The following is a 17,466-nucleotide window of genomic DNA, read 5'->3' as shown; positions in this document are numbered from 1 at the left end:
TATCTTAAAAGTTAATGAATTTCACGACATTTGCCAGCAACGTTAAATCTGATTCTGATTTGGTTCAGGAGCTTGATAGTTGATGGGTAATAACTGTTCCTGAACCTGGTGGTTTGAGTCCTGAGGCTCCTGTACCTCCCGCCTGATGGCAGTAGCAAGAGGAGAGCATGGCCTGCACGGTGGAGTCCCTGATGATGGAGTTGCCTTCCTGTTACAACACGCTCGATGGTGGGGACGGCTTTACCCATTTGGACTGGGCCATATTCACAACCTTTTGTCGGATTCTCCACACCAGGCCGGTCAATATGCTCCCCACCGTGCATTGATAGAAGTTTTAGATGTTGTGCTGAATCTTCGCCCACTACTAAGGAAGTAGAGGCACTGCCGTGCTGTCTTCATAATTGCACCTGCGGCTGGTCCTCCGAAATAATAACCCCAAGGAATTTAAAGTTGCTGACTCTCTCCACTCTGATCCCCCGATGAGGACTGGCTCATGGACCTCTGCTTTCCTCCTCCTGAAGTCTATAATCAGCTCCTTACTGACATTGTGTAAAAGGTTGTCGTCGTGGCACCACTCAGCTAGATTTTCAATCGTCCTCCTTTATGCTGATGCGTCACCACCTTTAATTTGGCCTGCAGTCGTGGTGCTGTCAGCAAACTTGAATATGGTTTTGGAGCTGAGCTCAGCCACGCAGTCATGGGTGTAAACCGAATCGAGCAGAGGGCTGAGCACACAGCCTTGTGATGCTCCTGTGCTGTGAAGATGTTACCAGTCCCGAGTGGGGAAGTCAGGGACCCAATTGCACAAGGAGGTGTTGAGGCCGAGGTCTTGAAGCTTCTTGTTTCTTATCGTAGCTCCAGCTGTGATCTAGCCTAAGTCAAAATTTCCCCTTTCATAGAGAAAGTGCCCCTTTAATATCCTTCAAAACTGATTTCACTGGTATTTTCCCATTCCCGCGTGGTAGCACCTCCACCCCACTCCCTTCCCCATCAATAACGACCTTCAGCCCAGGCAGACATGTTTTTCACTCTTATCAACAATAGTGACTGTGGACGTGTACTCCCCGAACTTCCTCAAAACATTCTGAGGACTGGTTCTCTAGTGCTCCGAGCTAACAGCACTTCGTCTTATGGAGGGATCTCATTTCAAGAGAAAATCTGCAGACGCTCGAAAAGAGTAAACAGTCGACATTTCGGGCCGAGGCCCTTCAGCAGACTTGATTTAGGGTCTCATTCCAAAATGTCGACTGTACTCTTTTCCATAAACGCTGCCTGGCCTGCTGAGTTCCTCCAGCATTTTGTGTGTGGTGCAGGAAGCACATTTAACCCTTTCCTTATATTGTCTGTGCACCGGCTTTTGCCTCATCCCAAGCTGATACCTCTTGTCTGGCAAGTGTTCTACATAAGTGTTACGAACCCTGTAACTGGGTCACTTACCAGCAAAGATAGAGAGGTCCGTTGAAGTCTGATGGTACTATTTTTAAAAGTTTTTATTTATAAAGGGGCACAAAAGTAAGGTTAATACAAACATTCAGATAATATACGTCGTCAATACTCAATCTAAAGCGCGGGTATAGTAATAATCATCAATAAGAAGTAGCTCTATCGTTTTGTCTAGGGGTAAAAATATTGTCCGATGGAAATATAAAAGTCTCTCAAGTTCATGCAGGCTTTAGCCTTTGGGGACCGCTGGGTTTTCACTGGTTGGAGAGAGAGAGAGATTTGTGATAAGAGAAACTTGCCCGGGTCTTTTGATGAGGCCGATCCGATGTGTCGGGGGAATTGGTTCCCTGTTGTTAATTACAGAAACTCGTTTCTGTGGTATCAGCCACCAGCTCCCAAGCCTGGGTACCGAACACACGTGGCTTCCTTCAAATGGTTGCCCGCTATACGGGATCGCTAGCGTCTCTTCTGGTGTGTCTGAGGGGCCGTCTCTACAGCCCCTCTTTTTATCTGGACTCACGGGGTCTCAGATGTCAATCAGGTTGGGATGATGCAATCTCTCCCCGTAGCCCAGCCCACATTGCCCTGAGAGCTGGCACGTAGTATAGGATCGCAATCCACAAATCCACATTGTCTCCAAGAAACAATGGCCAAATCCGTTGCTTTGACTTGCTGAGGGGCCAGGACACATTCCAACCTTGAGGATTCTCTCTCATTTCCTGGGTCCAAGACCCGAATTAATAGTGATCTTGCGATTCTCAAGAAGGAGGGGGCTGGGATCATAACATACATAAGAAATAGGGGTAGGAGTTGGCCATCTGGCCAGTTGAGATGCTTCGCCATTCAATAAGGTCGTGGCTGATCTGGCCATGGACTCACCTCCACCTACCTATCTTTTCCTCATAACCCTTAATTCCTTACTATTCAAAACACTATCCAACCTTATTTTAAGTATCTTTACTGAGGCAGCCTCCATTATTTCATTAGGCAGAAAATTCTACAGATTCACCACTCCCTGGGAAAAGCAGTTCCTCCTCATCTCGGTCCTAAATCTACTCCCTCAAATCTTGAGGCTGTGTACCCTAGTTCCCTCGTTCTAGTCTCACCTCCCAGTAGAAACGACATTCTTGCCTCTATCTTATCTATCCCTTTCATAATTTTATATGTTTCTTTAAGATCTCCTCGATCTTCTGAATTCCAGTGAGTACAGTCCCAGGTGACTCAATCTCCTCTTAGTCTAACGCCCTCATCTCTGGAATCAACCTGGTTAACTTTCTCTGCACCGCCTCCAAAGCCTATCCTTATTCAAGTAACGAGACCAGAATTGCATGTAGTACTCCAGGTGCGGCCTCACCAGTACCCTGTACAGTTGCAGCATAACCTCCTTGCTCTTAAACTCAATCCCTCTAGTAATGGCCAACATCCCATTTGCCTTCTTGATAGCCTGTTACACCTGCAAACCAACCTTTTGTGATTCATGCACAAGCATTCCCAAGTCTCTGCATGCTGCAATTTTTACCATTTAAATAATAATCTACTCTTTCATTATTCCTTCCAAAGTGGGTGACCTCACATTTGTACTCCATCTGCCAGACCCTTGCCCACTCACTTAACCTATCTATATCTCTCTGCAGACTCTCCGATTCACCTGCACAATTTGCTTTCCCACTCAATTTAGTATCAGCAAACTTAGATACATTATACTCAGCTCACCACAGGAAAGATATCGACAAATTTAAAAGAGTACAGAGAAAATTTACACAAAATTGATGTTTGTGTCATCAGGTTAAAGGCTACCCAAATGGGATATAAGGTGTTGCTCTTCCAAACGGAGTGTGGCCTCATTGTAGTTGTAGAGGAGGCAATGGACAGGCACATAAGAATGGGAACTTGAAATGGGTGACCAACACCCCCCCCCCCACACCTTATTGTGGCATCTTCCCTCTTCCTTTCCTGTCCTGATGAAGGATCTCAGCCTGAAATGTTGACTGTTTATTCCCCTCCATAGATGCTGCGTGACCTGCTGAGTTCCTTTGTGTGTGTTATTTAGGATGTCCATTATCTGCAGAATCTCTTGTTTATTGAGGGTCTGATGCTGTGTGTTACCTACATGACACTCTCTTTCCTTTTCCAATCAGGACCCGGAGAAAGGGCCAATACCATCATTCCAGCCCTTCCAGCGCAGTGTCTCTGCCGATGACGACAACCTGGAGGTCAGTCCATGAGCTGTCCCATTGATTTTGTTAAGGTGGAGGGGCTGGGCAGCGTCCGTGTCCAATTCCATTCGTGCATGCCTTGGGTAATGTGGCAGCCACAAAAGCATTCTCCTGCCTTGCTGCTGATATTCGCCTCTCTTGCTTTCCTCAGGTCTCCAAGCGACCACAGCGGAAGTCTCTCTACGAAAGGTACAAAGCTCGTTTCCTCCTCCAAAGATCTGAGTTGCAGAGCGTACAGCACAGAAACAGGCCCTTCAGCTCATCTCAAAGTTATTCTGATTAGTCCCATCAACCTGCACCTGCCTTCCATACCCATCACAACCATGTGCCTGTACAAATTCCTCGTCATGACCCCACACCCACCACTTCCACACTCTCCCCACCCTCTGAGTGAAGCAGTTCCCCTTAAACATTTCACCTTTCACCCTTAACCCATGACCTCTAGTTCTACTCTCACCCAGCCTGCATTCACCCTGTCTGTACTACTTATGATTTTGTATACCTCTATCAAATCTCCTCTCAACCTTAACAATCAACTCTTAACACGTTTACTGGCCTATAATTTACTGTTTTCTGCCTCCTTCCCTTGAAGAGTGGAGTAACATTTGCAGTTTTCCAGTCCCCCTGAATCCCAAAACCTAGAGATTCTTAAAAGATCATTACCAATGCCTCCACAATCTCTTCGGCCACCTCTTTCATCTCCCCAAGCACCTTCTCCCTAATGATACCAACTGCACTCACTTCTGCCCCCTGACATTCACGAACTTCCAGCACATGCTAGTGTCTTCCATAGTGAAGACGTGCAAAATACTTGTTCAGTGTGTCTGCCATTTCCTTGTCCCCATTACTTCCTCTCCAGCATCATTTTCCTGTGGACTGATATCTGCTCTCGCCTCTTTTACTCTTTATATATTTGAAAGAACTTTTGATATCCCCTTTGATATTATTGGCTATCTTGCCTTCGTATTTCATCATTCCCTCCTTATGACTTTTTCAGTTGGCTTCTGTTGGATTTTAAAAGTTTCCCAATCCCCTGACTTTCCACTAATTTTTGCTCTATTATATGCCCTCTCTTTTGCTTTTGTGTTGTTTTTGACTTCCCTTGTCAGCCACTCATCCTGGCTTTATAATACTTCTCTGGGGCGTATCTATCCTACGCCTTCCAATTTTCTCCCAGAAACTCTTGCCATGACTACTCTGCTGTTGTCCCTGCCAGTCAACTTTGGCCAACTCCTCTCTCGTGGCTTTAATCCACTCTGATAATGACAGACCTGACTTCAGCTTTTCCCTCTAAAATTGCAGGCTGAAGTCTATCATATGATCATTACCTCCCAAGGGTTCCTTTCCCTTAAGCTCCCAATCAAATCCAGTTCATTATTGCCTTCCCCCTAGTGGGCTCAAACATAAGCTGCTCTAAAAAGCCATCTGGGGATCCAGCACCAACCCGATTTTCCCAATCTACCTTCAGACTGAAATCCCCCATGACTGTTGTAGATAGGTTTTTACACAGTAAGGTTATGGTAAGGTAGATGGAGCTGAGTTTACGGACAGATCAACCATGTTCTTATTGAATGGCAAGGCAGCTCGATGGGCCGGATGGCCGACTCCTGCTCCTATTTCTTCTGTTCTTGTTATATAACATTGCTCTTTTGACAGGCATTTTCTGTCTCCCGTTGTAATTTGTAGCCCACATCCTGGATACCGTACAGAGGCCTGTATGTAATTCCCATCAGGGTCTTTTTACCCTTGCAGTTTCTTAACTCTACCCACAACAATTTTATATCTTCTGATCCTGTGTCACCTCTTTCTAAGAATTTGATTGCAGTATTTTTTTTTTACCAATGCTCCCTCTGCCTATCCTTTCGATACAATGTGTATCCTTGATCTTTCAGCCACAACTCTTGTGATGCCCACAATGTCACATCCACCAGTCTCTAACTGTGCTATAAGATCATCTGTATTATTCCATATACTAACTGCATTCACGTATAACGTCTTCAGTCCTGTATTTGTCACCCTTTGGGATTTTGTCCCTATGTTACACTGACTGCATTTTTGCCTACTTTGCCATTGTCTGCGTGTCCTTCCTGACAGTCTCGCTGTATACCAACTGCCCATCCTACCACTCTAGTTCCCATCCCCCTGCCAGTTTAGTTTAAACCCACCCCTAACGCTCCAGCAAACCTGCCCGTAAGGATATTCGTTCCCCTTGGGTTTGGGTATAACCTGTACTTTTGGTACAAGTCATACCTTCCACAGAAGAGATCTCAATGATCCAGAAATCTGACATAAGTCCCTTGGCCACACATTTATCTGGCAAATCATCCTATTCTTGTCCTCACTGACACTAATCCAGAGATTACTACCCCAGAGGCCCTGCTTTTCAGCTTTCAATCTCACTCCTCTTCAGGCATCCTCCCTTTTCCCATGTCATTGGTGCTGGTATGTACAGTCACTTCCGGCTGCTTCCCCTCCCCTTCCAGAGAGCCTGGAATGTGCTGTCTGAAGGCAGTACTTCCGAGTCAGGGTGGTGTGCGGCTTGGAGGGGAGGCTGTAGGTGACAGTGCCGGTGCATCTGCTGCCTTGATCATTCATGGTGTGAGAGACGTCCTGGTGGAGGAGCCTTAGCGAATAACTGCAATGTATTTTGTATAAGGTGCACACATAGTGTGTGGTACTGGGGCTGGGATTTGTGGTGGTGTCAGTCCAGGCTTTCACGTAGGTGTGACTTTTTCCCTGCTGTGATGCCTGGGCATATCTTGTGAAGGTCGGCATGGTGCTGCACTGGTTAGTGTTACACATTCCACCGACCCACATTCAGCGCCTACGCTGCCTCTCTTTGTGACTGCGTGGGTTTCCTCTGGGTGCTCTGGTTTCCTCCCTCTTTTGAAAGACGTACAGGAGAGGGTCGGTAGGTTGTGGGCATGCTATGTTGGCACCAGAAGTGTGGCGAGACATGCTGGCAATGTTCCCTTGAATTTGTAACGACCCATGTATGAAAAACTCTTGTGCTGTGTTGCCCAGTGACAGCCACACACACGCTCTGAATTTCCAAGTGGAAGTAAACCTGAAGCTGTTCTAAGGATAACAATCCATTCCGCTTTACATGAACCAGCAGCTCATTTGCACTTCACAACCTTTGCTTCTTTGGACCAGTGTAAATCAGCCGGATCTAAAACCTGCAGACCAATCATCACGAACTCCACATTGCCAACACTGTCTGCATCAGAAACCAGAAAAGGAAATGTGATTGTGTGTGATCATGAAATATACTTAACGTGTACAGGGTACAGGGTCAGTTTAAATGCCTTTGTGCGGGTGTGGATGCACACACCCTAGAGGGAACATTGCTGGCTGGCTGCCTGCCCCAGCACATCCTCGGACTGTGTTGGTCATTGATGTCAGTTTGGATGTACTGTACGTGTGACAGTTAATCTGTAACTCTTTGGTGTAACACAGCTACACATCCTGGGTTACATTAAGTTTCACAGTGCAGGAATCTCCATGGCAATGAAGTGTTTTTGGAAGGTGTGGACGGACTAATGGATTAACATGAGGGTTCGATGTTCTCACCACAGCTTTGTCAGCTCCAGTGAGCGGATCAGAGACACAGAGAGAGAGCGGGACGACGAGCGAGACTCAGGGAAGGAGATGGATTGTGAGAGCTACAAAGAGACTGAGCGAGACATCGAGCGCGGGAGGGACCGTGACAGAGGCCGCGACAGGGACCGAGATCGGGATCGCGACAGGGAAAGAGACCGGGATCGTGACCGGGAAAGGGACAGAGACCGGGATCGCGACCGGGACAGGGATCGGGATCGTGGAAGGGACAGGGACCGAGACAGAGACCGGGATCGGGACAGGGATCGCGACGGCCCTTACAGAAGTAAGCAAGCTTTCTTCGTTCCTCTGTCAGGTAACACAGAGAAGATGGGGAGTCAGCCATTAGATGTGCTGTGCTGTTCACCAAGATTAAGGTCCAGATCGTCCCAGCAGATTCTGTCAAATCTCGGCCTAGATTTCAAACATTCAATTATCAAAAGATACAACTCCCAGATTTCTGCCGGATCTCAGGATTCCCCAAAGTCCATTGCCTGAGGCCAAGGAAATGACCCAGATTCGGGGAAGGAATTGGAAAGCATCATACTCTCACAGGAGTTCGTGTGTGCTAAGGAATAGAGTGGGGCGGGGTGTCCCAAGGGTAGGGGGAGGGTAGGACCGGGGTTCGCTTGCCCTCAGGAATAGAGACGAGGTGGGGCAGGAGTTTGGGTGTCCTGAGGAAAGGAGTGGGATAGAGGGTGGGGGGGAATGGGTGTTTTCAGGGGAAGGGGCCATGGTTCGAGCTGTTGAACAGTACCCAGAGGGGTTGGAGGATGAGGGGGGGCAGGTGTCTGAGTTGCAGAATTCAGTGTCAGGGTGCTGGAAGGGTTTCAGACACTCTCCCTCCTCTGCCTGACTCACCTGCAGGGTCCGATTCCTTTCGCGCCCCACGCAAGGGCAACACGATCTATGTGCATGGCGTGGGGATGACCGAGGAGATGCTGAGGGATTCCTTCTCACGTTTCGGCACCATCGTCAACCTGACCACCGACAGCCCCAAGAAGTGAGTGTTGCTTCTGTCCGCTGCCTTTCCTCCTCCACTCGCTCGTTAGACCTGCTCCACCGCTAAACTTTCTCTGGATTCCCCTCCAACCCTCACACTGTTCCCGCGGTCCCTGGTTTCCGTGCAGAGGTCTCTGTACTGATGCGTGTCTCTTTACCTTGCACAGCTGTGCCTTTGTGACCTTCGAGACAATGGAGTCTGCTGACCAGGCCATCACTGAGGTAAGGAGAACAAGATCTACCACCCCCAGGGAGTGGAGACATAGGAGCAGAATTAGGCCATTCAGCCCATCAAGTGCTCCGCCATTCCACCATGGTTGATTTATTAACTCTCTCAACCCCATTCTCCTGCCTTCTTGTAACCTTTGACGCCCTGATTAATCAAGAACCTATCAACCTCCACTTCAAATACACCCAATCACTTGGCCTCCACAGCCATCTGTGGCAATGAGTTCCACAGATTCACCACCTTCTGGCTAAAAAAAATCCTTCACATCTCTATTGTAAAAGAATGTTCTTCTGTTCTGAGGCTGGGCCCTCTGGTTCCAGACTCACCCTCCGTAGGAAACGTTTCTCCATGCCCACTCTATCTAGGCCTTTCAGTATTCAATATGGTTCAGTAAGATCCCTGTTCATTTTTCTAAGCTCCAGCGAGTACAGACCCAGAGCCATCAAATGCTCCTGATATATCAACTCTTTCATTCCCACGATCATTCTCTTGAACTTCCTGTGCAATCTCTCCAATGCTAGCACATCCTTTCTTAGATACAGGGCCCAAAACTGCCTACAATAATGCCTACAGTGTAGTCTGACCGATTTTTTGAAAAGCCTTAGCATTATGTCGTATTCTAGACCTGTCGTAATGAATGCAAACATTGCGTTCACCTTCCTCACCGCGGACTCAACCTGCAAGTGAACCTTCAGGGCTCCCAAGTCATTCTGCACCTCAGATTTCTGAATTCACTCTGCTATTAAAATCTAATATTGTAGCAGGTTACTATTCAAATACTGGCATGTACACCAGGTCTGCGAGGATTTCAAAACATAGAATCCATCGTCCAGTGTTCTTGCAACCATCTATAGACAATAGGTGCTGAAGTAGACCATTCAGCCCTTCGAGCCTGCACCGCCATTCTGAGATCATGGCTGATCATCTACTATCAATACCCGGTTCCTGCCTTGTCCCCATATCCCTTGATTCCCCTATCCATAAGATACCTATCTAGCTCCTTCTTGAAAGCATCCAGAAAATTGGCCTCCACTGCTTTCCGAGGCAGTGCATTCCAGACCCCCACAACTCTCTGGGAGAAGAAGTTTTTCCTTAACTCTGTCCTAAGTGACCTACCCCTTATTCTCAAACCATGCCCTCTGGTACTGGACTCTCCCAACATCTGGAACATATTTCCTGCCTCTATCTTGTCCAATCCCTTAATAATCTTATATGTTGCAATCAGATCCCCTCTCAATCTCCTTAATTCCAGCGTGTACAAGCCCAGTCTCTCTAACCTCTCTGCGTAAGACAGTCCAGACATCCCAGGAATTAACCTTGTGAATCTACGCTGCACTTCCTCTACAGCCAGGATGTCCTTCCTTAACCCTGGAGACCAAAACTGTACACAATACTCCAGGTGTGGTCTCACCAGGGCTCTGTACAAATGCAAGAGGATTTCCTTGCTCTTGTACTCAATTCCCTTTGTAATAAAGGCCAACATTCCATTAGCCTTCTTCACTGCCTGCTGCACTTGCTCATTCACCTTCAGTGACTGATGAACAAGGACTCCTAGATCTCTTTGTATTTCTCTCTTACCTAACTCTACACTGTTCAGATAATAATCTGCCTTCCTGTTCTTACTCCCAAAGAGGATAACCTCACACTTAATCACATTAAACGCCATCTGCCAAGTATCTGCCCACTCACCCAGCCTATCCAAGTCACCCTGAATTCTCCTAACATCCTCATCACATGTCACACTGCCACCCAGCTTAGTATCATCAGCAAATTTGCTGATGTTATTCTCAATGCCTTCATCTAAATCATTGATGTAAATCGTAAACAGCTATGGTCCCAATACCAAGCCCTGTGGCACCCCACTAGTCACCACCTGCCATTCCAAGAAACACCCATTCACCGCTACCCTTTGCTTTCTATCTGCCAACCAGTTTTCTATCCATGTCAATGTCTTCCCCCCGATGCCCTGAGCTTTGATTTTACCCACCAATCTCCTATGTGGGACCTTATCAAATGCCTTCTGAAAATCGAGGTACACTACATCCACTGGATCTCCCCCGTCTAACTTCCTGGTTACATCCTCGAAAAACTCCCAACAGATTAGTCAAGCATGATTTTCCCTTGGTAAATCCATGCTGGCTCGGCCCAATCCTATCACTGCTATCTAGATATGCCACTATTTCATCCTTAATAATGGACTCTAGCATCTTCCCCACCACCGATGTCAGGCTGACAGGTCGATAGTTCTCTGTTTTCTCCCTCCCTCCTTTCTATAAAAGTGGGATAACATTAGCCATTCTCCAATCCTCAGGAACTGATCCTGAATCTAAGGAACATTGGAAAATGATTACCAATGCATCCGCAATTTCCAGGGCCACCTCCTTTAGTACCCTAGGATGCAGAGCATCTGGACCTGGGGATTTGTCAGTCTTCAGTCCCATCAGTCTTCTCATCACCGTTTCCTTCCTAATGTCAATCTGTTTCATTTCCTCCCTAATGTCAATCTGTTTCATTTCTTCTGTTACCCTATGTCGTTGGCCCATCCATACATCTGGGAGATTGCTTGTGTCTTCCTTAGTGAAAACAGATCTAAAGTACTCATTAAATTCTTCTGCCATTTCTCTGTTTCCCATAACAATTTCACCCAATTCATTCTTCAAGGGCCCAACATTGTTCTTAACTATCTTCTTTCTCTTCACATACCTAAAAAAGCTTTTGCTATCTTCCTTTATATTCCTCCTCCCACTCACCTTGGCTCTGTCATTCTTGCTTTTTTTTAATGCTATGCAATCTCTGACTTCCTTTGTCAACCACTGTGGCCCCTTTCCCCCTTTTGAATCCTTCCTTCTCTGGGGGAATGAACTGATTTTGCTCCTTGTGCATTATTCCCAAGAATACCTGCCATTGCTGTTCCACTGTCTTTTCTGCTAGGATATCCGTCCATTTAACTTTGGCCAGCTCCTCCCTCATGGCTCCATAGTCTCCTTTGTTCAACTGCAACACTGACACCTCCGATCTGCCCTTATCCTTCTCAAATTGCAGATAAAAACTTATCATATTATGGTCACTACCTCCTAATGGCTCCTTTACTGCAAGATCGCTTATCAAATCCTGTTCATTACATAACACTAAACCCAGAAGAGTCTTGTCCCTGGTCGGCTCTCGTACAAGCTGTTCCAAGAATGCATCCCGTAGGCACTCTACAAACTCCCTATCCTGTGGTCCAGCACCAACCTGATTCTCCCAGTTCACCTGCATGTTGAAATCCCCCATAACTACTGCGACATTACCTTTGCCACATGCCAATGTTAACTCCCTATTCAACTTGCACCCAATATCCATGCTACTGTTTGGTGGCCTGTAGACAACACCCATTAGGGTCTTTTTGCCCTTACTGTTCCTCAGTTCTATCCACACAGACTCTACTTCTCCTGACCCTATATCCCCCCCCTTGCAAAGGACTGAATCTCATTCCTCACCAACAGGGCCACCCCACCCCCCCGCCCACATTTCTGTCCCTACGATAGCACGTATACCCTTGTACATTCATTTCCCAGGTCTGATCTCCCTGCAGCCATGTCTCCGTTATCCCAACAACATCATAGTTACCCATTCGCACCTGGGCTTCAAGGTCATCCGCCTTATTTCTGACACTTCGTGCATTCAGATATAGAATTTTTAGCCCATTTCTCCTCTCTCTGTTTGAATCGCTGCCTATTGTGCTTAACCCAGCTCCCCGAACTCCCTTCGGGCTATATGCCCCTTGAATTTTGTTGTCCTTTCTAAATTTACTTATTCTTTCAGCACATTTAACTCCATGTTCCGTCAGACCATCCCTCTGTACATGTGTCCTCCTTATCACTTGTTCCGCCTCACCTTTCTCTACTACACACTTAATATTCCGGAACCGTGTAGTCCCCACCTGTCCTTTATTCTTCCTCTCGCTATCCTCTCTCACATTCTGGATCCCCACCCCCTGCAAATTTAGTTTAAACCCCCCCCCCCCCCCCCAAGAAGCACTAGCAAACTTCCCTGCAAGAATGTTAGTACCACTCCAGTTCAGGTGTAAACCGTCCCTTTGGAACAGATCCCACCTTCCCTGGAACAAAGCCCAATTATCTACAAACCTGAAGCCCTCCCTCCTGCACCATCCTCTCAGCCACGTATTAATCTTTATAATCTTTCTGTTCCTTGCCTCACTCGCACGTGGCACAGGTAGCAATCCTGAGATTGTTACCCTGGAGGTCCTGCTCTTCAGCTTCGCACCTAACTCCCTGAACTCCCTACGCAGGACCCCCTCACTCATCCTACCCACGTCGTTGGTCCCTACATGGACCACAACATCTGGGTTCTTGCCCTCCCTCTCGAGAATAACCTGCACCCGATCTGAGATGTCCCGGACCCCGGCACCAGGGAAGCAACATACCATCCGAGACTCCCGATCTTCCCCACAAAATCTCCTATCCGCCCCCCTGACTATAGAATCCCCTATCAATACGGCTCTCTTCTCTTCCCTCCTCCCCTTCCTAGTCGAGGGACCAACCTCAGTGCCAGAGACAGGACCACTGCAGCTTGTTCCTGGTAGGTCATCCCCACCAACAGTATCCAAAACGGTATACTTATTGTTGATGGGAACAGCCACAGGGGTGCTCTTCTCTCTCTGTCTGCTCCCCCTGCCTCTCTTGACTGTCACCCATTTGCCTACCTCCTGTCTTTTCGGTGTGACTGCCTCCCGATAACTCTTATCTATTTCTGCCTCTGCCTCCCAACTGATCCGTAGTTCATCCAGCTCCTGCTCCAATTCCCTAACTCGGTCTGATAGGAGCTGCAGCTGGATGCACCTATTGCAGGTGTGGTCATCAGGGACAACTGTGTTGACCCTGACCTCCCACATACTGCAGACGGAGCACACCACTGCTCTAACTGTCTCCCCCATTACCTGATCCCAGATTAGTCAGAATAAATGAAAAGCAGGCTTCTTGTCGAAGTCCTCTTGCGCCGAAGCCCGCTGAGCCAAAGCCCAGCACTCTGCTCCTGTGCACTCCGCTGCCCGCTCCTGAAAGTGGGTCGCTTTTTAAAGCCCGCGCTCGCCACTGACGTCACCCGCGCTTGCGCAGCTTTACCTTCCTCCTCAGGTACTCTCCAGGTAGGTCCGAGGGTCTCGGCCTACCTACAACGGCTGATCCTCCGATCTCCAGTCATCTGTCGACCTCGAGCACTCCTTACTCCCGCTCCGCTGCCCGCACCGACGCTTGTCAGCAAGTGTGAGGTGTTTCCTGTGAAAGCATCTCCCTCATCTTGGGTTGTTTAAAAACAGAACTCACTGCTTCATTTGCCAGTAACGATAATCATGATGTATCTGTTTATTTTGGGGAAGGGGGATGGGTAGCACTGCATGCCACGTGCCAAGGAAACTTTCTGCTTGTGCCATCTTGGTTCGGCACACTTGCCGTAGGTTCACTGCCTTTCAATCAGAATCACTGACGTACTGTATGTCATGAAATTTGTTGTTTTGCAGCAACAGTAGAGAGCAGCACATAAAAATTACTATACAGTCAGAATATATACATATCAAATCCATAGTACAAAGAGAGCTTAATAGTGTGGTCACTTCACACACTCGATCTCTTCAACCACTTTCATTTATAATGAGAAATAGAGCAAACTAGTGAGGTAACAGTGCCTTTAGCTAACGAGGAGAATGCATGTCTATGAGGGTGAGGCTCCTTCATGGTGGATGCCACCTTCCTGAGGAATTGCCTCTGGAAGAAGCCCTCGATGCTAGAGACATAATGGAGCCGGCTGAGTTTACGATCTGTGCGTTGGAGCCTCCGCACCAGACGATGATGTAACCAGTCAGAATCCTCTCCACGGTACATCTGTAGAAACTTGCGAGTCTTGGGTGACGTACAAATTCTCCTCGTGAAATAAGCCACTGTCATGCCTTCTTTGTAATTGCATCGATGTGTTGGGTGGGCCCAGGGTAGATCTTCAGAAATGGAAGCTGAAGCTGACCTCCCTGGCCATGAGTCTTGGGACTGGAAAGGAAAGGGAGGAGATGCCATGATAGGAAGGTGGGAAAGAGCTCAGCCTGAATGAAGCATCAACTTTTATTCGTTTCTGTAGATGCTGCCTGATCTGCTGAGTTCCTCGAGCATCTTGTGTGTGTTGCTTTGGATTTCTGTGTCTGAATGCCCTCTCTCCTCCCTCCCCATAGATGAACAGTAGCATGGTGGGTTCAGTCTACCTAAAGGTGATGATCGCCCGCAAGCAGCTGATGCTGGAAACGGCCACGCGTAAATCTGTCTGGGGGAGCCTGGGTAAGTGGAATCCCTGATGTGCTCCCACCGCCGAGTCAGGGAGGATGGGGCTATCACATGAGGAGGGTGGCAGGTGATCGTTTGAGGGAGTTGGGAGCAGGTCTACAGGTGGGAGTGGGACAGGACTCTCGGTAGTGAGGGGTGGGTGCTGTCACTAACAACTGGTGATACGCCCATCTAGTCCATGCCGATCTGTTATGCTGCCAGTGACGGTGGATTCAGAATGTGCTCGGAGGGTGGAACAAGCTGCCAGCAGAAGTGGAAATAATATTTAAGAGAAGTTTGGATAAGTACGTGGACGGGAGGGGTATGGAAGGCCGTGGTCCAAGTGCAGGTCAACAGGACTAGGCAGATTCGGCACAGAAGGGCTTGTTTCTGTGCTTCAGTACTCTATGACTGATCAATGACATAGAAGCAGAATTAGACCATTCAGCCCATCGAGTCTTGTCTACCGTTCTATCACGGCTGATTTATTTTCCTTCTCACCGTCGCCCTGACTAATCAAAAACCTGTCAGCCTCTGCTTTAAACGTACCCAATGACTTGGTCTCCACAGCCACCTGTGGCAACGATTCACCGCCCTCTGCCTAAAGAAATTCCTCCTCATCTCTGTTCTAAATGGATGTCCGTCATTCCACTGAGATGTAACACTGAGTGGCATAGGAAGTCATTCCTACCTGTGGCCATCAGACTTTACAACTCCTCCCTCGGAGTGTCAGACACCCTGAGCCAATAGGCTGGTCCTGGACTTATTTCCACTTGACATGATTAACTTATTATTTAATGATTTATGGTTTTATATTGCTATACTTCTTCACTATTCTCGGTAGGTGCGACTGTAACGAAACCCAGTCTGTCTGTCTCTATTCTGAGTCTACGCTCCCTGGTCCAGACTGTTCCCCCTCGTGTTATTTGGGCTCCTTTCTCTGGGACGTTGGATCTGGTGGTCGTTAGGTCAGCTGGGGATTGGGGGGGGTGGGGGATTTCCCGGAGGTGAGGAGGGGAGGGGTTAGGGATGATATTGAGGAGGGAGACACATCCGCGTGTTGTAAGCAGTGCCTTTGGTCTTGTCCCCACAGCGGTGCAGAACAGTGCCAAGGGCTCCCACCGGGACAAGCGGAGCCAGGTGGTTTATAATGAGGACTACCTGGCGTAGGCGGCCTCGGACAGACGGCTGAAGGAAGGAACACCTCAAAGCCTGGACAAAGAAGTGACCCGGTGCGCGGGAAGGGACCGTCAGACGGGCCCCTCTCCTGCTGTTACAGACATTCCAGTTGAAACACCATTCGTTCCCACCTCCCCAAGACACCTCTGCACCACTCCTCCCACCACCCATGTTCACCCTGGTTTACCCCTCCACCTTCCCTCCTCCTCCACCTACCCCTTCACCCTCCCTCCTCCCCTCCACCCTTCCACCTCCTCCCCTCCACCCTTCCACCTCCTCCCCTTCACCCTCCCACCTCCTCCTCCCCCTGCACCCTCGCACCTCCTCCTCACCACCCCTCCCCCTCCCTCTTCCTCCTACCCCCACCCCTGCACAACTCCCACCTCCTACCCCCACCTCTCCACAACTCCTACCTCCTACCCCCACCCCTGTCGTGCATTCCAGCACTGTTGCTGGGCTCTTGATCAAGGTGGGTCTAGTGGGGCTCAAACTCTTACCCTCTCCAAACCTTGGGGCTGCCCTTGGGGGCCCCAGCATCTCGTCATCCAAAGGGGCTGGATATGTGGGAGGTTCGATATGTCTTACCGCCCCACAGGGAGGGGGGGACAGAGACTCCAAACTACACTGGTGTCACTCCCACCCCCCTCTCCCTGAACGGGTCCCCAGCATCTCATCGTGGACAATTGAATTGTTTATCCCCCCGGCCCCAGAACGGCCGACTGTAAATAAAACGCTTTTGTGTTAAATAAATTAACGGTCCAAATGCCCTGCTCGGTGTTGTGTATGTTACAGCGCACTCACTGGTCTAGCGGTTAGCGTAATACTTTACAGCGCCAGCAATGGCGGTTCAGTCTCCGCCACTGCCGTACGGAGTTTGTCCGTTCTCACCATGACTGTGTGGGCTTTCCTCCGGGTTCCGAACACACTCCAGCAACGTATGAGTTAGTGTTAAAGCTGTGGGGATGCTGGAGGCATGGCGAATTTTGCAGGCTGATTGTCGATGTAAATGATGCATTTCACTCTGTGTGTCGACACGTGACAAAAATAATCTATCTGATCTAGCTCTGTAATGTTTGACACGGAGAGAGAGAGACACACACAGAGATATCTCCCCCCCCCTCCATCGATGATCGCTGGCAAAGTAATGCGATTGCATTCATAGTAACACTACCACACCATGCAGACGTACGGTTAGGATTAGTGAACTGTGGGCGTGCTGTGTTGATGTCAAGCACAGCGACACTTGTGGGTTGCCCTCGGCAAGTCCTCAGACTGTGTTGGTCGTTGACATAAACAACGTATTTCACTGTGTATTTCAATGTCTTCTTAAGCCCATCACCCCAACTGGGGCCTGGGCCTCCGACAGAGTCCTCGGTCCTGGGCGGAAGGTGATCAGCTCTGTGGCTTCTGCTTTCACCACACAACTTCACACATCGAGACGATGATCCTTCCTCTCCCAGGGATGAGGTCTGTTGGCATCTCTGTAGCTCAC

At 48.6% G+C, this 17,466-nt stretch overlaps 1 protein-coding gene across 1 annotated transcript in view; it reads left to right on the top strand.

Annotated features, from left to right (window-relative positions):
* nelfe (negative elongation factor complex member E) overlaps nucleotides 1-16,741 on the top strand; it is a 30,732-nt gene extending 13,991 nt beyond the window's left edge. The window contains exons 4-10 of the mRNA XM_073034863.1: nucleotides 3,582-3,656; nucleotides 3,811-3,848; nucleotides 7,238-7,545; nucleotides 8,127-8,262; nucleotides 8,429-8,483; nucleotides 14,708-14,810; nucleotides 15,889-16,741. Coding sequence (XP_072890964.1) covers nucleotides 3,582-3,656; nucleotides 3,811-3,848; nucleotides 7,238-7,545; nucleotides 8,127-8,262; nucleotides 8,429-8,483; nucleotides 14,708-14,810; nucleotides 15,889-15,965 — 792 coding nt within the window. The 3' untranslated portion in view covers nucleotides 15,966-16,741. The remainder of the gene's footprint in view (nucleotides 1-3,581; nucleotides 3,657-3,810; nucleotides 3,849-7,237; nucleotides 7,546-8,126; nucleotides 8,263-8,428; nucleotides 8,484-14,707; nucleotides 14,811-15,888) is intronic.
* The last annotated feature ends 725 nt before the right edge of the window (nucleotides 16,742-17,466 follow it).

Source organism: Hemitrygon akajei, chromosome 2 (genome assembly GCF_048418815.1).
Source record: "Hemitrygon akajei chromosome 2, sHemAka1.3, whole genome shotgun sequence".
NCBI lineage: Eukaryota > Metazoa > Chordata > Chondrichthyes > Myliobatiformes > Dasyatidae > Hemitrygon > Hemitrygon akajei.
This window is presented reverse-complemented; position numbering and strand designations above follow the sequence as displayed.